General features: G+C 38.6%; 1 protein-coding gene across 4 annotated transcripts; it reads right to left on the bottom strand.

The window, feature by feature from the left end:
* Nucleotides 1-651: 651 nt before the first annotated feature.
* ATG3 (autophagy related 3) lies at nt 652-25,947 on the bottom strand. Of its 4 annotated transcripts, XM_072882632.1 has the most exons (13): nt 25,227-25,626; nt 23,788-23,828; nt 22,626-22,667; nt 19,272-19,321; nt 17,954-18,024; nt 16,065-16,172; nt 13,969-14,018; nt 11,877-11,958; nt 11,323-11,357; nt 10,395-10,550; nt 9,592-9,719; nt 2,568-2,636; nt 652-870 (listed from the first exon to the last, which is right to left on the bottom strand). In XM_072882632.1, exons 1-13 carry the CDS (start codon nt 25,609-25,611, stop codon nt 789-791), a joined length of 1,299 nt encoding a protein of 432 aa, XP_072738733.1. In that variant the 5' UTR covers nt 25,612-25,626; the 3' UTR covers nt 652-788. The 4 variants fall into 4 exon arrangements, with proteins under 4 accessions (XP_072738733.1, XP_072738741.1, XP_072738750.1 ...); XM_072882640.1 differs by lacking the exons at nt 23,788-23,828; nt 25,227-25,626 and adding an exon at nt 25,803-25,947; XM_072882649.1 differs by lacking the exons at nt 22,626-22,667; nt 23,788-23,828; nt 25,227-25,626 and adding an exon at nt 25,803-25,947.
* Between the last annotated feature and the right edge of the window lie 189 nt (nt 25,948-26,136).

Here is a 26,136-nt window from a genome sequence, read left to right as displayed (position 1 = left end):
ATATGTACCACCAAAAGGAAACCATGCTATTAGACTACCAGTTAGTGTAGCTGAGGCAGACAAGTAATCAAGATTGAACCTTCCTCTACCATAGCAATCTTTTCCCTTTACCCCCAAGCTGTAATTTTGTCAATAAGACTGTTCTTGCCTTTATTAGAAGATGAACAGACTACATAGTAATATTTTTCTTTTGTCTCCCCAAAAATTCCATCTCAAACACTAATCTTGCTCAAGTGTAAATCTAAATTACCTTTCAGAGATTGCTTAAAGTAAAATAGCTGTAACTAAGATGTAGTAAAACTTTCCTAACAAGATGATCACTTACTTTCTTTCAGCTTTCAAAATCCTCCTCCAGCTAGAGGAAACATAACCATTCATAACTAGGAAAAAGCCACACAGCTCTCAAGTGAATTTAAATGGGAGGCGGGGAAAAAAAAAATTCACATTTTCAGGAATCAGCAATGAAGCCAAAAGCATTATGCTTCTACTAGGAAAGTAGATTTTAGCTTCCAATATAGACAAAAATAGTTTTCTGTTGAAAGGAAATCGAAGGGATTATGGAGAAAAAAAATCCCACCTCTTAGTGCAGTGTCTGTATAGGAATGAAAGTGATTTATTTATATTACACACAAAGATTTTTATTAAAAAGGCTGGTAATGGAACATTTTATTTTAATGCATCAACTCGATAAAAGGTTACAGAAATTGTGTATAATGTTGTATAAGTCACATGGATGGGTTATTTAAAAAAAAGATTTGATAATTAGAGGAGGACATCTCTTATTTTAGTTACATCGTAAAGTGCCTTGTGTAGTCATATTCTATTGTTGGAATGACCGCCTGTACAAATTTCAAGAAAATAAGAAGGTACCTGAGTTTATTGTTAAGGAAAATGTGCAATAGCTAGAAATCCTGTAAAACAAAGCAGAAGTCACATTCAATGGTCTGCTCAACAGTATTTCTTGCTAATAGGAAAAGAACACCTAGCAATTCTACAGTTAGAGACTGGGAAATTAATACAGCAGAACTCTGGTAATGACATCTGATGCTTGCCCAAACACACAGACCTTCCTGTTTTAAGTGAAAGCAGGGAACCAGGAGTTATTTTTAATAAATCTTACAAACACCACACAAAAATTTACAATCCCATTTACATACTTAATATTTGTTATTAACAAATGCCAAGGTGAATTGCACCTAGCAAGGCTAATCCCTAGCTATCTTCCTGTAGTTGCAGGGAAAGCAGGCTGCTCCCTCAGTGTTTCAGTGGCTCAGAAAAAGAAATAGGGTCCTGTTCTGAACCATCCTTTGAAAGAGCTCCTTCCTGTTGTTGAGGGAAAGTAGAGAGATTAGCTTTGCTAAGCTGAGAAGTCTGCCTTTGTGGAGACCTTCCTCATCTCCCTTGTGTATATCACCATCAAATGCATGTTGGGCCTGAATCTGCAGTCTGGCGCATATTGGATAATTATAAACTAAAGTGTGTCTCAACCTGGGACTGAGGCAGACAGTGAACTGAAAAATTAATCACTACTTTCAACTGATAATTAACTTACACTGGTACTGGATATAAGTAAAACCTACTATTTTGGCATGCCAGTTTCATGGACCATTTCTTGACAAACACAAACTATATGATAATGAGGGAAGAAATTGCCTGTTAAAACCCCACAATTTGTTTAGCAATAGCAAAAAAGTAATCAAAATCTTGAAAATAAGCTATTTCTAACTATTGAGGAGTAGAAGACTTGAACTACCTTGCCAGAAAAGTTATTTTCCAGTTCAGTTTCAGTTGCTTGCTGTACAAATTGAGCAAGTCTCGACTCACACAGTGAACGAGAATTTTACTGATTCAGGGCCTATAGCTGCTCAATAAGCCCCGCTTGCTTGCCTTATAGCAGCAAAAGCAGTTAGAACACTATTTTGAAAGGACACACTTTCTTCTAACATGGAGGTTACTTCAGTCAGAAAGCACAGTACAAAGCATACTACAAAGCATAACTAAGATCAGTCACCTCGCTAAAAGAAAATTCTAATTGTGAGGCATTTGATATTGATGTTCAGAACTGTTTCAGTAATTTTCATTGCTTTTTTGTCAGCTGAATGTTTTACCAAGATATTGCTTACATGCAGAGTAGAGAATAATGGGACCTCCACACCTTTCAGAAATGAATCTCAGATTCAAATCTAATAGAGAAGCTGATGTACCAAGAGGAGTGATTACACTTGGGCCAAAGTCTATGAACCTCCAGCCTCATCCCCCTACACTGCGATCTCAATTTCATACTCACAGCTACCTCATTCACACACCTACAAACAAGGGCTCAGTCCTGCCCCTTCAATCCTACCTACTTTTCCTGTTGCTCCTGCCACCCCTCCACTCCCCCGCAACAACTTAACAGAGTTTGTTTGCACAAAGGAGCTCATCCCAGAACTCTAGTAAGCGCTACCACAAACAGTTGTTTACTGCTTTCAAAACACAAGTGCATTCGAGCTTAGGAACCTTGAGGTAACAGCTCCTTACACTGCAAGACATCGCTCAGAATACAGTGTAGTAACAAAAAAGGATACATGTGAACTCCAAGTTCTCCCCCACCTTCTGCAACAGTCTCGATTATTTTCTTCATCACTTCTGCATGCCTGAAAAACAGATCAGAAAGTTAAAATATTTTAAAGAAAAAGTAACTCCCTCTTCAACTCAGTAATATTAGGTTTTGTGCAAATTAAATAGTTTTGGACTGTTAGCTTCAGAAGCAGCAAGAGGAAGCTTTCAGTTTACTAAGGAAAAAAATCTCAACAATAACAGAAAGTTAATATTACTTGATGAACGTAACATTATTTGCCAGCTACTTACATTCACAAGGAAAGAGAAAGATGTTCTATGCTATAGTGTAGACTGAGTGCTATAATGAGGGTCAATACATATTGCTTGTCGGTAGTGTAATTGCTAATTGCTAAATGCCACAGAAGCCACCAGGTAAGTCCCCAGAAGGTAAACCTCACCAGCAGCAAGCCACAAGAAGTTCCCAGATGACCCCTGAAAAATATGCCTAGAAATTGCTGCAACTTTTTTAGCTGCCTCTGCTGCACTCTTAAATTTGTAGAACTTGCGAGGTATCAAACACTTATACAATTCATAGTTCCCTAGGAAAGGCAGGCTAAACCAACCCTGCAGCAATTCAGAACTGTTGCTCTTGGACTGACTTGGGTATGGAAACTTTCTCTGGCTACAGCAGTAACTTGGGTTCTGTGGCAGATTAACAGTTTCTAAACTAGCTGCTTCTCTCTCGTGACTGTTATTGTAAAGCACTACAGGGGAGCACAATCATTTCCTCAGCTCCCTGTATTTTGACATTAAGTCATCAGTGACATACCAGACCTACTATGAACCACACAAACATTTGTGTACAAAGCTGATCCTGGGAATACAACATGGAATCACAGAATAGCTAAGGTTGGAAGAGACTGGTCATCATCTAGTCCAACCCTCCTTGCCCAACGAGCAGTAAACCAGAACAGATTGCTCAGGACCTTGTCTGGTCTGGTTTTGAATATCTCCAACGATGAAGACTTCAAATCTTTTCATGACGAGTTACAATTCAGAAGTAATGGTCTTGTGTTCAGGATAGTTCTTATACCCCATAAACCAGGGGATGAAGAACATACGAAATCAGAGGGGAGAACTACTGTATGGTTAATTGATGTTTCATTTATATATTTTTAACACAAACTCCCAGGTTGTATAACTCATCTTACTTTCATCTATACTTTAACTTTGTTTTAAATTCATGAGTCTGTAGGCAATCTTTATCAGTGAGGTCACATAGGGCTATGGACATCCACCTACACAACACTGCAAGCTAGTTAACAGTAGTCATTTAAAAAACCCACCCTGAAAACAACCTACATGCCTACGGAGAACAAGGAATAGTGGTAAGCAGAGCTTGCATAACTTTCTGACCACGCTTTGATACCATTATGCAAATCTGAATAGCTGACTGGTAACTGGCATTTAGTATTTACCTCCAAGGTTAATCATGCTGCCAGCGACTGCAAACACAAGGAAGGAAGCTGTTGCAAAGTTACCAAGACACATTGTAAACAGGAACATGCAAGTCTGGGGAAATACTAAAGGTCAGCATTTGTCATTTGCTGTGTTGTTGGTCTTTGCAAATCAGCTAACCCTCACAGTTCATTCCAATTCTGGATCCTCTTGATGCCCCTGCAAAACTGTCCTGGTTTCGGCTGGGATAGAGTTAATTTTCTTCCTAGTAGCTGGTATAGTGCTGTGTTTTGGATTTTAGTATGAGAATAATATTGATAACACACTGATGTTTTGGCTGTTGCTAAGCGGTGTTTACACCAGTCAAGGACTTTTTCAGCTTCCCATGCTCTGCCAGGTGCACAAGAAATGGGAGTGGGCACAGCCAGGACAGCTGACCCCAACTGGCCAAAGGGCTAGTCCATACCATATGATGTCATGCCCAGTATATAAACTGGGGGGAGTTGGCCGGGAGGTAGCGGTTGCTGCTTGGGGACTGGCTGAGCGTCAGTCGGCAGGTGGTGAGCGGTTGTATCATTCCCCCCCACCCCCCTTGGGTTTTGGTCCTCTCTCTCTCTCTTGTTGTTTTCCTTCTCATTACAATTCATTACTATTATTACTATTATTTTGTTCCAATTATTAAACTGTTCTTATCTCAACCCACAAGTTTTCTTACTTTTGCTCTTCTGATTCTCTCCCCCATCCCACTGGGGGGGAGTGAGCGAGTGGCTGCGTGGTGCTTAGCTGCTAGCTGGGGCTAAACCACGACAAGAACACATGTGTATCAGGTGCCAAGGCCAGTTGCTTCTATATAGGAACCTGGCCACTGTCAAAACTTAAGCTTTGACCTCATCCATAACAGTGGACTATTTTTTGTACTGCCAAAGGATACAGGTAACCTTACAGCTATTAGAAGTCTTTAACAGAATACTGGCTCAACTTCATGCATCTTAATAACATTTGTTCTTTTCTGTTTTCTAAGGACTAGATATCTGGAATTCCATAACAGCCACAGTAATGGTCATTCTCACTGTCACATAGTTACTCATTAAAAGCTTTGCAGGTGCTGTATAAACTTTCAAAAGTTTGTTTCCTGTTTTCAGTTTCCTTCTGTAAGAAAATTTTGAGGAATTAGTATGAAGTATGTATACCCTTCAATGGAAAGAAATAAGACAACTTTGGGAGAAATGTCATCTAAAATACCCTGCTATCTAGAAGTCTCATTTTTTTTTACTTCTGAATAAAAGTCGCCCAGAAGTAACTTTTAACTCAAGATGACTAAATATACTACATGCTCACCAGTGCTTGTTCCAGGACCTGTTTGTAGATCACCTGAGCTGTCAAATAGATCAGATATTTAAAATATCTACTAAAATCACTTAATTTACTTTCCGGTATATCAACCAACTCTTGAAGTGGTTCAAGTAATATAAACGAGTTACTATTCATATTCCAAGTCATAAACACTGCTGTTCCTATTTAAAATAAATGGAGATATACGGAGTTAAGACCATACATTAAGGGGCTAAAAATAAGTTGAAAGAAGCTGATTAAAAGAAGCTGAAATAAGTTTAATTTCTTAGATTGATTAGATGATCCTTTATGTTCTCATTAGGAATGTTCACTTTCCAGCCGAAGAACCCCTCTCCTGCTTTGTAGCTGACCAAAGCTGTCAGTCAAAATATTTGTTATTAACTTCACATTGGAATTCAGCACAGCTGACATACTGACATTGTCTGAGTATCATCTGGAAGGGAAATATATACCATCAGAAAGTAAAAGTAAAAAATAAAAGCCTTCCTGACATAGGGGGGAAAAAAAGCCCAAAAACTAGAAGCTTCCATAACAGAGGGTAAAATACAAGGCTTTTTAGGACAGTGTACTTTCCAGAAAAAAAATTACCTATGAATTTGATTCAGTGTCTGTAACTACTCACACACAATGAGACAGGTGTGGAAAAACCCAAAAATGACATCATTAGGAGAAACATTCGGAATCTGCAATAGTCAGTTAACCTTAAGATCTACAATTCACTGATCCTTGCACTTGCCTCCAGTCACTCCCCTGCAGATATTTAGAGTACATCAGAAGGAAAAAGAGTTCAGAAGCCTGTCACCATTTATTCCGAAATAGAGAAAAATAAGCCCTTGGAATTAGTGCAAGTAATTCAGATCTAACTGTAGATGTGTTTAGTAGTTACCTAGTTTGATAGCCCCTTCATAACACCCACATAAAAAAAGTTGAGAATTGTGAGTTGCAGCACCTAACGAGGAAGTTGACTGTGTTCCTCCCAGTATCATAAAAATGCTGACAAGAAATACAATTTACAGCACAGATGCAAGATGAACAGTTTCAACTAACTACTCAAAATAGAAGCAATCTCAAGCAGCTGACAGCGGCACCCGACTGCCATTTCTTTCCTTTCTCTGACGCATGACATAGGGATAAACACGTTACAAGAAAGAGCCAAGTAAGTTTAGGATCATGCAAATACCCTATGTTACACAATTCTTGTAATGTGCGGGTAAGCAACAGCAGCAGAGCTAGCTGGTACTTCCTAGCTAAATTAAGAACAAAACAACGTTTTCGGCTATTATTTTTCACCTCAGAAGCCCAGAGCTTGTTGGCTGTTAGCCTTATCAATTTAAGAAAATAGAATAGCTCACCTTGGAGAGTAAGAGAACGTACTTAAAACCTCCATTTTAGATACACTGTTAGCCTCTTTCTTTACAGCTTCAAGATGATCTTTTCAAACCTTTGCGATGTTAAGCAGTTGCCAGTCAACTAGATTACTTTTTGAGAAGGACTAGACAGCTTCCTCCACATTTAAGACTACCAACAAATCTGTCTCACTGTGATATCAATCATCTCTTTCATGCTTAAAAGACTAATTGGAACAAGTGCCATGATGCAAACTATTTCCTCGAGTGTAGATGTGGATTACATAACATAGGCACTGGCACTTCACTGGCTTCAGAGGAAGTGAAAACATGCACATAGAGCTCTCATCCATGAAGACTCTCAGTCCAAATTCACAGACTAGCATTAAATTGGTTCTTACTCTGCAAAGGTGTTTGCAAAATTAAGCAGATTACATTGCAGCCACAGCCCAGTATAAAACCCACAGGTCTACTTAGTGAGGACTGTCACGCCCAAATATCTGGTCATCTTTGTGTCTTCTGAGAGCGCCCTCCCAGCCTGCATCCATTAACAGGAGCTTCTTCCCAACCAATTTATTAGCAGGGCTTCTAGCAATAACTAAATTAATCGTTGGCTTCAGGCTTTTTTCCCCTCTTTTTCTCCTATTAATCATCTTCCTAGTCAGTCTGTTAAGCCTTCCTACATTCATCCCACCTGACACTCCTTCAAAAACACTAGTTGCACAAAAAGCTGCATCCCTTTTTTCGTCCAAAACCCTGCAGACAGCAAACAATAAGACAGTCAAAGTCACTAACAGGTTGACATATTAAGACTGATATGTTCATATAAGGTACAAGAATACCTTATTGGATCAAACCAAAGGTCTACCTCATCCTGCTTATTATCTTATAGCGCGTGCTCAAGGAAGAGGCCAGAGCAAGCACCTAGTAATGCTTTCCCCAAAGTACTATTAGTTTGCAGCAATATGCAACCCAGGAACTTTCTAATTCTGGAGCATTCTGATAACGTTACTTTTAACAACTCTTGACAAATTCTTCTTTCATTAACATCATATTGCTTAAATAAATGTTTAGTTTAATTAGGTGCTGCATGAAGAGTTTAATCCTTTTTCTGGCTTTGAACATGCCAGCAGTGAGTAGCATTCAATGCCACCAGTTTTACTATTAGAAAAAAACTGAACACCTATTACTTCACCTTCTGTGCCATTCATGATGAAGGTCACTGAAATTCATAACTCCTCCCTCAGCTGCCTTTTCCAAAGCTGAAGGGTCCCAGGTTATTCAATCATTTCTTATGGGAAAAAGCTTCATAACCTCACATTATGCCGGGCAACCCCTCTGTATCTTTTCCAGTTTTAGTCTTCCTTCATCTCACAGACTACAGAACAGATGACCAGAGCTGTACTGCAGTATTCAACATGTGGGTGCTCCCACAGATTAATAGAGGCCTTATGCTATTTTCTGTTCTATTCTTTATTCTTTTCCTAGCAGTTTTCTAAGTTCTGCTTCCTGTACTACTCTTGAGCACCAGAACTGGCATTTTCACAGGTCTATTGTGTTAGTGTAGACTTAAACCTGAGGATTTAAAGACCAACAATAAACTTCACCAATTTAAAATTTTCTACAAGACAGCTAAACTGGGGAAAAAGCTATTTCCCAGTTGTACAATGGCTTCTCTGCTCAATATTGTCCAGATATAAGCATGACTGCTTGGTGAAAGCAAAGACTGTTGTAAAGCAGTAGTTAAAGAACCATGAACTGGAAGAAACATGAGATACAGATTAACAAAGCCCATGAATATACATCCTCATAATAAGATCAAAAGTACTTGGTGCTTGGACCATAAACTACTTGGTGCAAAGCTCCCTTGCTCGCTCTCTAAAGAATAGTATACCCTTCCCAAGACTAATCTTATGATCAAATAATTCCTAAACCAGAAACAAGAATGTTTTGAGTCTGCAAAAACTACCAAAGCTTGTCAATAGCAAGCTGATTATTTGACACCTCAGATAGTGACATGGATCCCAGAAGTGTTTAAGTCAAAAGAAATTACAAGACTTAAAGGGACAATCTGGACATTTTTTTTTTTTTAAACATGTGCAAGACTACAAAGGATGTCTCTTTTTTTAAAATCAGATAAAAGCCCAAACTCATATCTCTAAGAACTTCATACTATCAAGAAGCTGAGGAGTTACACTGTTTAAGATATTGGCTCTGTATCACTAAGAAACCTAAAAGGATGTTAGGGCCTACATCTAAGACAAAAGGCACCTTTCAAAGACCTAGAAAAAAATATCTGTGCAGCTAGTTGAACTACAGACTCCCTATGTCTTGGGTGAGAAATGTGGAAAATGCAACAGAAAAGACCCTAGAAACACAATTGTGTTTTGCACTTGTATTCAACAAATATTTCAGTGTGGCAATTAGAGGACCTCTATTTATCAGCGTAAAATTTCAAGGACTTCTGGGGGAGTAGAAGGTAGCTATTACAAAATAAGAAAGAGTTATTTAATGTTCAAATAGCTTTTTCTGCTCCCAAAGTATACCTTATACGTTTACCATCCCAAAAAAGCACCAAATGAAAGTATAGGAGAACTTTATTTTATAGAGTTCTAGTAGCCTGCCATCTTCTGGAGTCCATAGGAAAGTAGAGGGAAAGAAAAGCTGAGCAGAAAGAAGACAGCTCTAACTGCAGAATACATTTGTGGCAGTGAGCACTGGAATAACTTCAGAGAATCGCTGATATCTTCCTTTCATACTGTCTCAGAAGCTAACAGACCAATATGGCAGCCAACTGTGGAAATATGTCCAGAAAACCTGAACCAAATCCTTAACAAAACCAGTGAAGTGCCTTGGGTCTGCATGCTGAACCAGACCAGAAACAAAGACTTACCTGCATGGATGAACTGAGCACATGGGAGGTGGAGGAAGATGAGGATGGTTTTCAATGGTCACTGTTTTTTTGACATGATCTTGACTAATATCTTCATACATATGTTCTACTGTTAAAGGCTGCCGTTGCTATATGGGAAAAAGGAACACAAGAACAAAAGCATTACTAACAAAGAATCTTTTGCTCCACCTCAGCAATTCTAACATCATTAACAGATGAAGCACCATAAATTATAAGCATCTAATATACAACAGTTCTGAAGGTACACTTGAAAGAACCAAGCATGTTAAAATCCATATGGTGTAGAAATAGTACTGCACAAATTTTTGTTTTTAATATACCAGGTGAATGGTAAAGTCAACATATTTGAGAACCACCTAGGTTCCCATCTAGGTATTTGAGCCGTAAGCCCTAACCAGCTTTAACTCAAGAGACTTAGTCATTAAAGTGAAGAGCGATTTAGCTAATCCTCTCTCTCTGAAGATCATGAAAACACATACCTGCTTACTTGACTAAGTTTACTGGGGTTGTTACTAGCTCTACAGAGCTAACAGAAATTCAAATGACAGAGCATATGATTTCCTTCCTTCCAAATGTGCTCGGTTACCAAGTACAATTTTCAGTGGAATTGTTCCTACTTCCTGCAAGTACCATAAGTCCTGTCTGCAACCCTGACTGTATAATGGTTTTCTCACCATTTCTTCCTTTAAATTTCTACTGTGAATAAGCAACAAAATAGCCTTGCTATTTGACACGGTGAGTCTAATTCCATAAAAGTGGCAAAAAAACCAACATAGCTATACCTCATCATATCCAAATAACCAGAGCCTTGGAGTTTGGTAATATTTGTCATAAGTGATGTAGAGGTCATAAGTTCTAGTCTGTAGAATAGCATCTTCCCCGCCAACATCAACTTTTGCTTTGTTAGCTTCTACAATCTGTCTCGTGTCAAGTGTTGCCTGGTTCAAGGTAAAAATGACAACATTAGTTTAGTCTTGTTTGGGTTCCCTCCTTTCCCATCCTAAGTAGTTACGTAAAGCTGTAAAACTGAAATTAATGTTCTTAAATGAGCATTAAAAAAGCATAGGCTTTTGGGTTTTGTTTTTATCTTTAAGTTAGGAGTATCAGTTTCTCTCCCACCAAGTGGTTTTGGTTTTATTTTTGATGGGCTGCTTTATTTTTTAAAAAAGGTCCAATTTCTTAAGGAAGCATGCAACTACATTGTCACATCCCCCTCCCTTCTTTCACCAATAACTTTTGAACCCAACAGACAATTCCAATGAAATTCAGAAGGCAGAGGTCTCAGTTTATGTGCATTCATGAAGACCTTAGCAGAGTACCACAAATAACAATGCCTTCTGTTTTCTCTCATGACAGTCTGGTGCATCAGTGTAATCTACTAAACCTATAAGCCACTCATCCTCCACATGTAAGTCTCAAGAACAACCACTGCATTTTTTACCTCTTGTGAATACAGCACTGTGTGTAAGCAGAGCAAAAAGGATCAGCAAAAAAAGCAAAGTTACTGCGATCAAAATCTTTGAGAACCTAAGAGTTAAGGCTACTGCAGTAGGTTGGCAGGAGACAAATCCATAGGAAACCAGGCTCAGTAATATCACTGCTCATAACAAGCGTGTTATGTCAGCCATTTGTTATCATTATTTTCACTTTGCTTGTGCTCATATTGGTGATAAGCATTGTAACAGACAAGATAGAGAACTGTTCACTCACATCATCTGTCTCCAATAGCCCACTTTCTTCATATGCTGAAAAGAAGACCCATAAAATTCTGTGTTCAGCTTGTAGCTAGTCATCATATTTCTCATTCATAAACAACTCCTTTAAAACAATCTACACGTATCTAAAGATGTTTTATTCAGGTAGACTTCCCAATCCCCAAACCAGACTATGCCTTTTTAAAATACAAATTTGACCAAGACTATAGTAAGTACACCATGAGCAATCCTTAAGTGGTTTTAAGTAGGCAGACTGAGTTTAAGTGTAGGTACGAAGCAGGAAGGAAGCTGTGCTAAATCCGTAATTTACACTTGCTTGGATCTGTTCTGGTCCTCAAATTAATTTCCCAGTCACTAACATTCACGCAGGTTTTGGCACACAAGAGTAAACATGCATCAATAAGACCATACAAAAGATGATAAAGAGCACACGCCTGCTGAATTTTTCAGCATGCATTCCATGAAAAGAAAGAATAGTGTTTTCTTAGAGTGTATTGCTCTAGTTAAAGGCCTGAAATAAAGCACATCCCACCCAATTTAAGGAAATACCTTCCATGTCTGCAGCTTCTCCTTCATCTTCCTCGTCATCATCTTCACAAGATGCTGAACGTTCTGTTATTTTTATATTATCCTTTAGAAGTTAAATTGAAAACACTACTTTAAAGACTGCTGCATCTACACAGCCTAACAGCCCCAGCAAATTTAAGGTCTAAGTCCAGTCAATACATACAGCAAACCAGAAAAATAATTTCTGCAACATTAAGGAGGACTATACTGAACTCAATTATTTGCTTATTAACCAAACTTAGTTTCTAAAACCCTAGTATGACATAGTAAAAATCCGCTAAGGAGTTCTCCTTTGACTTTGTAATCTAGAATGATTTAATTCCTAAGCAAAGAAGAATAAACATGGTGTTAAACAGCTCATAATTTATTTTCAAAAAACCCCACCTATCTCAAATCAAAGGTAATGACTAAACAGCTATGACTAAACATGTAGGTTAAGATTTTGTATATCCTAACCCACAGCCAACTGTGCAGCAGTTATCATAGAATATCTCAAGTTGGAAGGGACCCATAAGGATGATTGAGTCCAACTCCCTGCTCCTTGCAGGACCGCCTAAAACTAAATCATATGGCTAAGAGCGTTGTCCAGTTCCATAAACTAAGTGTCATCCAGTTCCATAATTGTTTTTAAAACACTACAGAGTCCCAAAAGGCATCACATTTTGATATCATTGTCTGAGGAAGCACAGTCCAACAGAAATGAATACAGCACAAGCACTCAGCCAGCTTTTTCTTTTGGGTATTGTGGGCCTATGCATAGCATTTGAACCCAACAGACAACCCCAGTGAAATTCAGAAGGGGGAAGTCTCGATTTGTGCAGGTTTCATGAAGACTTTAGGAGAATACTCCAAATAATGAATACAATTAGAAGCTGCTTGAATTGTAAGCATCAGGTGGCTGGTTTCCTCATAAAAAAACAAAACAAAACCAAACCAAAGCAAACCAAACAACCACCAAAATAAGTAAGAAACTGGTTGTGAAGTGCTTTGGCAAACAGAACATTAGCAGAAAAAGAGTTGTCCTTCTGGACTGGACCTGTGGTCCAAGAAATGAAGTACTGTACAACAAGCAGGTTTTTCTACATAACAATATATTAGAAGTGAAATCCAATTCATAACACACAACAGCAGTTATGAATCACAATAACATTCTGCAAATATTGTGTTTTGCAGAAATAGCAATCACCTTTAGGTATTTCTTAGAGTGTTTCTTCCACCCTTATGTTACTGACTTGTGAAAAAGCAGTATTTTTTACTATGTTCAGCACAGTCTCGCTTGAAATACATGTATTTCACAGTTCATCATATCAACAGCATTTTGAGCTGTTTACAATTGTGCAGTAGCATGTGGCAGCCCATTCTCTTTTCCCCTAATTTTTAGAATCCAAAGCTTTGTGCTTGGATGGTTTAACAAACTCTCACAGCACACAGACAGAATTCCACTTTAACAACCAACTCATCTTTAAAAGCATTTTGTGTGTCTCTGAGTTTCTCCACATTTCTTAAACATGCTACCTAACGCGTTTCCATTTCAAGTACTTCCAACTGCTTTCAGTTTCCCGAGGACTTAAATTTCAGATTTGGCTCCTGCTGCAGAGTGACTTTTTGGAAATGTGCAGAAACTGATGACTTCGTAAGATGTATACATTTAAACAGTTTTACTACTTCTAAACTTGAGGGCACAAGCCTGTCAAACAGGACCAAATGTGTTAAACTCTGCTTGCAATAGTTAAAGATAACAAAGAAATACTTTATATCCCTACATTATTCCTCCATATAAAAATTTCTTTACACTGGATCTCCAACCATTAGTTTCTTGAGACACAAAGGTGCGGTATCACTGTAAACAGAATTTCATTTTCAGTTTGTAGAAGCCTCAGTGAACGCATAGTAATAAGGAGAGGCACATGCTTAGACTAATATCATGGGCTCTGAAGGTCAATGTTTATCTGCAACACACCTAGTGACAAAGTATATTTTAGTCTTTCACAGGCAGTACTAGATTGCTGCAGGTAAGACTTCTATTACCTTTAGGTCCTGTAATAAAGCAAGAGGAAAATTTAGAAACAAGTACCTTACTGTCTAGCGTGATCTCCTTAACTGCTTCTGTTGCACCCACTATACCTGTTAATTGAACAAGAAGTTTGCATTTAAAAAAACTTGTTGCTTTGTTACAGAATAGCATAGAAAGAGGTTGCAAAGATTTCAGAAAGCAGCATATGATCTTTCCAAGTTATATCTCACAGCAATTTTGATATTTGAAGGGTTGTTGATTTGGTATTGGTAGCATGCTTGGTGCTGCACATCCATAAACAAACCATACCAGTAACACGGAACACAACAGCACAGCTCTTGCACGTCATACAAATTTTGTTGATGGAACACTGAAAACTAATCTGAATTTTTATTTTAAGGAATTTTTGCATAAAAGGGAGTTCAGGATAGGCATTCACGTCACAATAATGGAACTCAACTTAATGAGCAAGGCATGCATTTATGAATATTTCTGAGCATCTTGCAAGCAAGGTGTTCATGACAAAGCAATAACGTAGCAGAACACTCAGTGCTTCTTGCTGAGAGGAAGTAGTGGTAAAAAACATCCCAGATCACAGTAGTATCAACTCTTGAGTTCCTCCCTGTTAGCTTTCTAGTTTTACTGCAGCTCTCAACCAGTACTCTTTGGGATATGTGACAAGATTCTGCTTTGACACAGTAAATTTATCTAATTAACTCTTCAGCCGAAAATAAGTTAGATCATTATGGAGAATGAACCTGGAATCAAGTAACTGATCAGCAGAAATAACTGGTTAAAGAAAAGGAATGCCAGTTGAATGCTGCTTGGAAACAATGCATTTCCAGTGGCTGTGTGATCATTTACATATTTTCCTACCAGAAAAAGTAGTGTTATAAAGGACATCTATACAGATGGGTGGGAACAGATTTTATCTCCTTTGACAGTGTTTGGAGACCTGGCCAGGTCTAGTCAGTCTTACAGTTGTGCTACCACAGCATGCTGCCCAAACCAGTCAACCCTAAAAAGAAAAACTTGGCAGAGGAGTCTATCCACAACAGGGATGGAGAACGCATCCTTAATTCAAGGCTATGACAAAGCTATGTCAAACTATTTCTCTGGTGTGGTCAAACTATTTCTTTGGTGTGAAATACATTTAAGAATTACCAGTGATGAAAAATGTATATCTACAGAAACAAAAGGCATCTTATCTTCTCCCACCCTTTTTCTCCCCAACCTGGCTGAACTATTTAGAGAACAACTTCTTGATTACAGCAAGAAATTTACACCAAAGAAAGTAAAAACTGAGTGGACTACCTTCTAGGTTTGGAAATGGTGGAGAAAACATCATTGAAAGACAGAATTTCATTAACTCATGATAGAACATGAAGAAACAGACTAAAACTAATGAAACTGCCAATTCTTAGAACAAAAGGATTTATAAGAGGCTGTGCTAGAAAAGCTAATGAGATAGATTCATGTAAGCAGTAATTTTTAGACTTCTTTATAAACACAAGCTCATCTAATGACTTAGTGTGAAAAATGATCATCTCGCACACTCATCTCTGTATTTAACAATATTTTATTTCTTTTTAGTGCCCCCCCCGCCTTCTCCCAGTGACCGCAGATATTAAGATAATAGCTATTTTCTAATGATTTCCCCTTTTAGCTCAATCCATCAATTCAACAGAATGGGAAACACTGAAATAATTAAGTTAGTTGAGGTCATCGTTAAGATAAGGATCTCAACATGCTTCACATGCAATCTTACAAAAAAAAAAAAAAAAGAGAAATTTGCGTATTCTTCAAACGAATAATTTAAACCAGAATTCTCTTCACAGGATCTCCTTACTAAGGAATGAGTCACTACACAGCTCATTTTTTAAATAACTTCCTAGAACTTTAATAGAAGAATACTGAAATAATTTATTGTCAACACTTCTAAAAAGTAGCCTGTTTCAAGCATGTACAGGCATACAGTTAAACACCTGAGCAGTCATATACCAATCAAGTGGGTGGCTGGCAAGGTAACTTATTTCTTCCAGATTAGATACTAGTACACAGCCATCTATATACAAGAAAGATTTTACTTTCTAAGAGTGGAAACTGAAAATCTTTTAGATTACCAAATGCAAAGTCTGAAGCAAGACTTTGAATACCTGCATTGTGAAAGGTGTCTACCCATCCCCCATCACCATCATCTTCTTCTATAATTGCTTCCTGCTCATCTGAGTATTCCATCTGCTTACATCTTTTGTAGCATGGCACTGCAAAAAATTGCAAAACAAAATGAATGCAGCCATTCCTATACAAAACCGGACTGGAGCAAGAAATTATCCTACAAGGCCTTCTGAAATGTGGTAGTCTCTCATGTATCCTTATTTAAGGAATCCTAGAGCCATATTTCAAATGCAAAATCATGAACTTAAAATATGTTGATGTGCTGTACCCGATATTTTATTTCACATACAGTACAACACTTGCAGTGGCCTTAAAAGTTCATTCTTCTGTTACCCATTAGAGAATTTTCACACAAACTCATAAGGATTAGAAAAGAATTAACTTCTCATGTCTCAGACTGCCTATCCATTTGCTAACAGCTGGAGACAAACTATTAGTTTTCTCACAATACTAAACAACTTTTAGTCTAAGTACAACTTTGCCTGGATTAGCATCAGTTTACTGAACTTATTTGTCTTTAGAATTCTGCTAAAAGTTTGCATCAGCTATTTTTGCAATGTTAGGTATGTTTAATTATAAATTAACATCTAGAAGTTTAGAAGAGGTTAGAATTAATATGTTCTTTAGAATAACTTCAGTCATATGCATTACAGAGCCATTCAAGTACAGATTTATACGAAGTTTTCAGAAAACAGTCAAACAAAGAATACGGGTCTGATTAAGGCAAAACAGACATTTTCCAATATCATAAACAAAGACTATGTAAAAAATGCTCCTTTTCTACTAATGTGGAGAAAACAACTGCTGCATGAAGCGCAGAATTTGTAAATTGCTCTTAGACCTTTCAGAAAGGGAGAAGAGGGGCGTGAAAGTCACAGTGAAGAGAAGTCCTCCAAAGACTTCCCAAATGAGGTCTGTTGGATGGCTCCTGGCCTCACCCATAGCCCACAACTTTTACTCAGGTGGTAGGCCAATGTGTCACCATCAGCAGGAAACACATTATTTTGAAAAGGGATCTAGAAGGGTCAGAGCCATGTGGGATCCTGGAAGTGGGAGGAAAAGAGAAACAAAAGTAGATCACTTGGCCATCCAGCCATCAAGACCATCTTAGGAAAGTCTGTCCAGCACTACTATAAGCATTTTTCCATGATAGCACACTGCAAGACTCCAAAAGCCAGCAAGTGAAATCAAAGCATAAAATACAACCCAGTGCAAGTAAAAACCTTCTCGGGCTGTTCTTAGTACTGACAGTTTATCTAATGACATTATGTTTGACACATTTTCATACAAGATCTCCTGAGAAAATTATTTTCCTATGGTTGTTCCAAGACGTTAGCTTTCTTATCCATTAAAAATGGTAGTCACCACAAGTATTATATATACACAGCTGTGAACGTGATCAAAATTTTATTGAAAATTGTATTGTATGTTATAGTTATTGAAAGAAATAGTGACATTAGTCACATATCTGAACTAGAAGTATCAGTGTCACCATGAAAGACATTTCAGGAACACTTCAACAGCCCAAGTTTTCCAAAGGAAAGAGGAAAATAAACATACTTTCCTTTTAGACACTGAATATGAGCTGAAGGACAGAAGAAAAGGCAGAAAAGGAGGTTTATAATGTTTATGCTTCATTTCTACTTCAGCAAGGCAAGCTGCATTACTAGTATAAAGCCCTACTAACAACTGGTCTAAGGAAAAGATTTTAGATGTGCAGGAAAAACTTTTTTAATATTACAAAGCCAAAGCATCCAAAGTGCAAGATATTTGCTTCCCCTGTCAACACAGACAATCAGTAGAGTTGATAGCACAGTCAACCATGCTATCAATCCTAAGAACACTTATATTTAAACTTCAACCTTACCATTTTTAGTTACCAAAAACTGTTTGTCTGTTGGCAGATAAGCCTTGACTTTTAGTTCTTCTCCTGAAGCCCTGTAAAATGAAGTGCACCATAAAAGGTTGAGAATTTGATGATCTGCAAACAAAAGAACCCTTCTACTTTCAATTTTTATCAGGAACATTTTATATACTCCTTTTGACCTATACTCGGAATCTGTTTCCTATTACTTCACTTTTGCCTATACAAAGACTTCGATATAGGTACAGGGTCAAAAAGGTTGGCCACCCCTAAACTATGGAGTCTTGGATAAAAACTATTTTCTGCTTCAAAAAACTATTTTCACTTTGAGATGGCCAAGCAAAGACGGGTTGACAGAACAATCTAGTCTATATGAAATTTTCCAGGATTGGCAACAACATAGTCCCAAATGCTTCTAGAAAGCAACTTCAGAAAAAGCAAGAAATAGACCTCTAGAAATATAAAAACTGCCCATAGTTACCAGAGCTCAAGTAGTCTTTGCCAAGCTCATATTACTCAAGCATTTGCTTTCACCTTCAGTGGTTTTTGATTTGGAATAAGAGTCTAATATTCTAAATAGCCTGTTCCAAACTGCTGGCACACAGGCCAGACTCAACATCTTGTTTTCTCTGAAGGAGACAGTAAAAAGGCAAGAAACAATGATTCAAGCATAATAATTCCTCCTTCAGCTCTTCATGGCCCAGTATAGAGCCAAGAATCTTGATGATACCATCCACACAGAAACTGCCCATCTAGGCACTAACTGATTAGTTTTATAATGCTAGACACCAGTAAAACATGAGAGAGCACATTATTTGCAGCCTTATTGCACATGAAAGAGAAGGGATTTCCAAGGGCAAGCACTGCACAAAGTGATCTGATGTGGGCCAACTTGAACCAATGTAATTAACAAATGCTTGTCTAAAATACCCTGATTACAACTAGTTCTTAGCACTTCCAGTTGGACATGGCCTTTGCTTTTTCAATCACCAATACTAAGACAAGCTAAGGGAGACAAACTGCTACTGCAGTTGAGCACTGAAAGCATTCACAGTATGTACCAGCTCATTTCCTCTACAGCCTTAGGAAAACAAAACAAAATAATCCCAAAACAAATCCTTATCTCAACTACTGCTACACAGAGCAATAAATACATCCTGCCTGACTTAAAGATAGCTTAATCATAAAAACAGTAGAAGTTCTACTGCAAGGGCCCATGTACTATTCTGAAATGAGACAACTGTATAGCTGCATCCAATGGAAACACATCAAAGCACAGATAGGGAAGCTACCTTTCTGTAATTCTTTTGCTTTTACTTACCATTGCCAAGTAGGGCAGTGGTGAACTAAGTGATCTCCAGCTGCGACAAACTGTTAAGGCAGGAAAAAAATTAAAGTCCTGTTAAATATAGCACAAGAAAACAATCTCAAATTTTTCTCAGGATTAGTATTTCAGTTGCACATTCCTTTGATAGATTAACTATTTAACTAATGATTGTTTACATCAGTTTGATGCTTTCTTTTAACTCCATTTCTCAGCTAACCATGAAAACTCAAAGACTACATCGACTTCACCTGAAGTAAATGCATACTAAGCACAACAGCAAATTCAGATAAAGTTTCAAAAGCTGTGGTATTACCTACCAGTCTTGCAACAAGCAGAAAAGTTTCCTAGGCCCAGTAACATTGTTTACTTTGTGATGAAGAAACTGTTTTTATTTGTGACTCTTCAAAGTTTTACAAAGACAATGAAAAGCTTAATGTAAAAAAAATATTTAATTCTCTTTCGGTGTTCAAAATAATTTTGCAGCAAGAAGAAAAGCAAGACTGACATCAATTCATTGAACCAGTGAGAGAACTGCAACAGAGGAATAAACAGTATACATTTTAAGTAATGACCATCACTATGACAGTTCACCACTGATGTTAACTAAATATGGATAACCAAGTACTCAGTACATTAAAAAAACTTATGTATAACCTTGTTCTGAAGAAATAGCTTTTAAAAAAAATCTTCACTCTAGTTGTTCTTAGTATCAGAGATAAAGTTTTTCATAAAGTCACATCACTATTTCAAAGCAATATTGGAAAACTCATACTAGACTTGTGTATGAACTCAAAATTGATTTAGCGAAGTCTAACCCACTGGGCTTATTTTTTGTACACATAAATTGAGGAAGGCAAGCCTGCACTTAAGAACAGTGATTTGTGTGGTCTTTGCACCAGTTACTTTTGAAAATGAGGTGCACACCTATTGCTACAGTTGCTTTCTTGTCTTAAAATGCTAGTTTATAACAACATACTTCCTAGTTGACCAGAAGCTGTTGTAGAGTGATGCAACAGGCTTGCAGTATGTCAGCCATTTTCTCACCATGTCCTCCAAAGCGAGCCATATCAGCATACTGGGAAACAGTACAACATGCACTGCATATGGATTAACAGATTTAGTCTCTGCATAAGTGCTTTCTTTCACCCATTTTCCAACAAAAGTCTCTAGCAAAAATGAAATCTTCACTTTAAAGAAAACAGCAATCCCTCCCAATACACATGAAACTCATTTAAAACTCATTAGCCTTTATATAACAATAACTAACACATGGAACTCCAGAATTATTTAAAATTCTCTGTTCAAGGAACTGGAACACTGTTTGTGGCACCAATGTTAAAATATATTATTAAAGATTAAAAAAATTTAAAGTGTTCTTTGTGGGTCTAACAGATGCAAAAACGTAAAACTATAGTTGAAATTTCATTTGCATTTTCTTCAGCTTAGGCAGCAAAATTACCCAGCTGATTTAAGTTCCTATTTATCAAGCACTAATGCTATCTCATACCTGAATCAATTTTGCAAAAGTGGCAAGAGATCAATTTTAGGACAAAAATCTTATTTCTACTCCTGGAAACAATGATTTTTAAGATTTGCCTGTACTTACATATAAAATTAAAACAGGTGTTATCTCTGAGGTATTAACTACTAAGAACTCATGACAGGCAAGAATTTGTTGAAGTTAAGTCAAGTACACAGATATATGAAAAGAGGGAGTAGGTATTGAGTTTGGTTAATCAGTCATCTTTAGCCTTATCGCTAATTGATTCATCTTCAGAGGCAAGCCACAGGAACCCCACAAAGTCTATAAAATAGTCAGCATCTCAGGCTAAATTGATATACATTACCCAAGAAATCCAAGCTCATTCAAAGCTAACATCCTAGCATCATTATAGATTATTCCAATTCTTCTTTAGCAATCACTACTATATAAAGACCAAAATCATCAGGGAAAAGGAAAGACTGTCAAAGGGACAATCAGCAGATCCATGCTCCAGTCTCATCTAAATTTAACAAAAAATTAATCTTGCTGTATAACTGCTTCCCTTGACTACCGCTTTGAAGGATCCAATTTATTCATCCTATCAGTATCTAACTTTATACAGAGAACACATACCATTCGCATTCTCTTACTGGTGTTTAAATGCTGCAAACAGTTTAACGTAACATAGCGTGATTCTTGCTACGTTCTATAGAAAGTACCTTTTCTTTCAGTACCACTGCAAAGTTTTCTCCCATAGATCAAGAAGGGTTTAAGCATTAGTAGAACATTTGTCTAGACTTTCTCTGTAAACAGTTATATTTGTTTTATATATGTTAGATTATAAATATATTATTATGTAATATACAATATATAAACATTTATATACACGCACACATATATGTATGGTTATCAGAACAGTAGAACACCATGTTGCTAAGCCTGTTTTTCTGAGCGGTAATCTTCTGGATCATAGAAAGCACAAACGCTTGCTTGCCATGCAACGTAGCAAAAAAGTGCTAGGTATCAACATCAGGAAAAATACTTCTGTTCACATTATCTACCTGCATCAGTCATAATTTGTTCCATGTTTTTCCATCTCATCTTCACATTTGTGCATTCTGTCTCACATTTTTCTTTCATTCTACCTAACAGTCTTAACATTGTTTTCTTATAACTCTGTAAAGACAATGTATTTTCAGAACAGTAGCACTTTAATATGAGAAAAAGCAGAACAGTGAAGTCAAAGTAGCACTGCACAGTGTTTTACTATTCTAGAAAAAATCTTGTTTGTTTCTCTTTGCAGCAGACTCCTTAAGAAACTACAACTGCTTGGCAGCGATCCAAAATAAAACCAGCCTAGAGCAGCTTATAGAGAAGTGGGGGGGTGGGGGGGTGCTGTGGCAGGGAATCATTGGATACTTGGTGTGGACAAGCATATGTAGTGATTTAGCCAGAGCCTTGGAAGGAACCACAAGTGAGGAAAGCAAGGACTGTTCCCAAGATACAAGTTCCCCTTCAAATTCCTTACGGGAAAGACTATTGAAATCAATGTATTCCTGTTCTAGTCCTTAAGTCCCATGACAAACAGAGCTGTTGACCCAGCATGACCTTCCTTACAAGCTTTTCATGACATGCTACAGGAAAAAAGCATTCTACATTCCGATGTCAAGCATCAGGATTAATTCTGCTGTTGATCTACTTCATCTGTAGATTAAAAAGGCCATTTAGAACTCCCACTTCGTGAAAATTGTTTCAAGAAGCAATAATTAGTTGGCAAAGACATGAACTGTTTGAGATGAACATAGTCATCTTGAGTAAAATTCATCATTACTTTCAAAATATATTTCAATGTTCTAAATACTTACTTCTTCAGGTGTAATTACTCCAGTTTCTTTAAATTTGGACTCCTGCAATAAAGAAAGTTTAGAAATTTTGAGCTCTACTGACAAATCAAAGTACCCTACTTTACTGGTAAAGAAAAGTGTCTGCTCTATTTTTGTCTTGGAGCTAGCTCTGTCCGCAGAGATCTGTGTACCAGCTCAGAGGCAACCTCTGCCAGGGCTGATATGCAGCTTACTTCCATATCCTATAATGTAAAGCCCAACAAAATTACCTGTGGCAGAATGTAGGGTATTATGAAAAAAGATCACATATACAAAGTCATATTTTTGCTACAGCCAATTATACCAATAATGAAGAAAAGATCCCCAGCACTCAGGATTACAATTGCCAGTAAGAGACAGAAAACCAGTTGGAATCAGTGATTCTCACAGTCAGGACTTTGGAAGTGTTCTAGGCACTGAACAACAGTGCAATGCATCAGTATGAGGTTTTGCAGTTAAGAAAGGTCATGAAATGAACGACCAAACCAACTTTTCTCTGTGGTAGGAAAAGTTATATAGAAAGACTTAGTTATTAACTTTTTTTGGTACCTATTTCTGTGCTTTCATTATGCACCCCATGGAAATGGTTTTGATTTTCTCATATTGTCTTTTTTTTTTTATGGAGAAGGGAATAGATGGCAAGCAGCAACATGATTTAGTTCTGCATGGAGAAATGAAGTACTTCTGCATTAAAGACGACATCTATGAAGCTTAAGGATACAATGCTTTTTAGCATATTCAAACCTAGAGTAAGTGTATTTTTTTTTCAGACTTCTGTTTCTGTTTTTTTTTTTTTTTCTTCAGAAAAGCCTCAAGCACCAAGGAAACCTACTGTTCCCCAGCATTAGAGCTACTTAAGAATGGCTTTTGAAAAATAATACAATTTCAACCACGGCATAGCTCACTTTTCAAGTTTTTGCATCATCAATTACTGAATAACTTCCTGCCCTAAAGAACTCATGATTTTTTTCTATCAAGACTAAAAGCAGCAACTGAAAAGTACCTTACTTTTGGCTACAACTTCACCTTATTCAGTCATTAGGAAATCATTAAAGAAAACCAGCCACTGCTTAACTTGGTTATTCTTGATGCTTCATCCTGATACATTCTATCACCTGTGCTATGTAAAAGGAAACGAGCATACCTGTTTCATACAATACTGATTACTTCCTTTCTCCCTCATTTCTAAAGAAGAGACATTTAAGAATGAGATTAAAATAAGCAAAACAGCAGTTGCACAAACACCATAACATCACTATATGCTAGTTAACGGAAATCAAAGAAGCTCAAACAACCCTAATTTAGCAATTTGGATTGCTGTAAAACTCAGAATTCTAGGTAACGCATTATGCAACACCATAGTGGAGATAACTTACTATTTAACCTCAAAATGAACTATAAGCAGTGGGCAACGTGCACAAATTTGTGTTTCTGGAATTACATAAAAAAATATGTAAAATATCCATCCTCTGTTCCCTGAGGGTAAATAGTTCACTTTTTCATCTCTGTACATTCTGTGGTATGTAAGCTAGTGAGAGACACAGGCCTACTTTCTTTCCAAAGTTACCAAGTTGGAGTATTTATTTAAACCCCTTGTAAAGGGAACATATACACATAATACTACCACCTCCCATTTGTGGGAGGTTCTAATCCTGCCTCCTCCCAATAGTACATCTGGGCACGAGAATTCCTCCACTATTACACCAGCTGTGCAACAGCAACTGTACTATGGTAAACAACTCACTTCACCTTTCCATGCCACAACTTCACTGTAGCCCATATATGTCACATTGGTGGGCAACTCTAGAAAGGTCCACTATCCAGGCAAGAGCATACTATATACCAGAGAGGGACAAGTTCAATTAATAACTGAGTATCACTGTCTTCTGCTCAAAGATCTAAGCTGCAGAGTACAAGGCATATAGAAGGTCAGACCATAAAACCACAGGCAGAGAGATTGCTGTCATAAACAATTACAGTAGAAGTATTTTTTCAATAACATGGAAAAATGTGAAAATCAGTAGTGAAAGAACTGCCAACAAGTTAAGCATTCACACACAAAGTTGGGTTTTACATAAAAAAGTATTTGTAAATAGGAGGCAGAAGATGGGATGTAGTCTAACAACTGCAGAAAACCACAATTTGTTTCTACCTAGATAAGCAATAACAGGCATTATGACAGATGTGCTGCCGACCTTTACAAGCAGACTGTTACAATTCACTCCCAAGAACCAAACAGCCCATTTCTACTATTCGCAGTTACTTTAGCGCACAAAGGCTTGTATTAATACAGTAATGCTGATACAGAAATAAGCTATGTTACATAACTTTGTACATGCTCACATAATGAAGATATGACTAGGTTTTTTTACATCAGCTGAAGAAGTTGCACTCTTACCCAAAATAACCATTGCAACACATTCCTGAAACCAGGCTTAAGCCTATCAGTACACAAGCACCTTTGGATTTCCATTCCTAGTCACACAATCAGTTAAAATTTAGCCGCTTTAATAGAAAACAGCAACAAATAAATTATTCTTCGAGCAGTAGGACCAACAACAGCTGGTATTCAAAGGCCTGCACCTCCCAGGTGAATGCTCCCATCCGTAATGGGATCCGAACTCCAACTCAGCTTCCCTCCATCCCTACGCCCCCGTGCAGGATGACGGCCGATGGCTTTGCCGCCGCAAGGCTGCCCCTGCACAACCTCCCCCTGAGGCGGGAGGGAGCGCCGCGCCCTCGGAGACACTCCGCCGGTTGCGTAAAGCCACCGCAACGACAGAGTTCCCCGGGCCCGGACGGCAAGCGAAGCCGCAGTCGCCGGGCGGCTTCTAGGCTCCCTCACACCCCACCGGGGCGGCAAGGAAATGCCCGCGCAGGCGGCAGCGGCCGTAAGGAGCCACCAGCGGGCGGGCAGCGGCCGCACTGCGGGCGACACCCCGGAGGGGGGAGGCCGGGGCTGCTCCATCGCCACACGCGACCCCGGCGGCTCACGGCTCTGCGGCCGCCCCACCGCAAGAGGGCGGGCGCGTCCCCCCACCCTTAACGGCTCCCAACACCTCAAGGAAGCGCCGCGCCGCGCCGCGCCTCCCCTCCCCTCACTTCACTTCACCTCACACACCCCCTTCCCCCCCACCAGGCTCCCGCGCGGACCGGCACCTTGAGCACGGGGGTGAGGTACTCGGCCACCTCCAGGGCCTTCCCCTTCACCGTGTTTATGACGTTCTGCATGCTGCCGGCGGGCCCCGCGAGGAGGACAACCGCCTGCCCCGCCCCTCGGCCAACGATCTCCGCGGCGGTGGCCGCCCCGCCAGCACCGCCCCCCCGCTGGTCACGTGACACCCCCAGCTCTTCCCGCCCACCCCATGTCGCACACACGTGACGACACACCGGCGCGCTACGCCGCGTCGCGCCCGGCCCAGCGGCGATGCGCCTGCGCGGGGGCGGGCCCGGACCAGCGGTAGCTCAACGGCAGCCCAACGCCCGCCTGAGC

The sequence above is a fragment of the Ciconia boyciana genome, chromosome 1, assembly GCF_034638445.1.
Source record: "Ciconia boyciana chromosome 1, ASM3463844v1, whole genome shotgun sequence".
Lineage (NCBI taxonomy): Eukaryota > Metazoa > Chordata > Aves > Ciconiiformes > Ciconiidae > Ciconia > Ciconia boyciana.
This window is presented reverse-complemented; position numbering and strand designations above follow the sequence as displayed.

Excerpts from the sequence above, each read along its gene's own strand:
- ATG3 (XM_072882632.1), bottom strand. The coding sequence starts at position 25,611 with ATGGAGCAGCCCCGGCCTCCCCCCTCCGGGGTGTCGCCCGCAGTGCGG. Across the intron at positions 10,551-11,322 it reads GGCTATTGGAGACAGATGAT|GCAACACTTGACACGAGACA; the intron begins GTGAGTGAACAG and ends ACCTTGAACCAG. Across the intron at positions 9,720-10,394 it reads GGTTATTTGGATATGATGAG|CAACGGCAGCCTTTAACAGT; the intron begins GTATAGCTATGT and ends TTTCCCATATAG.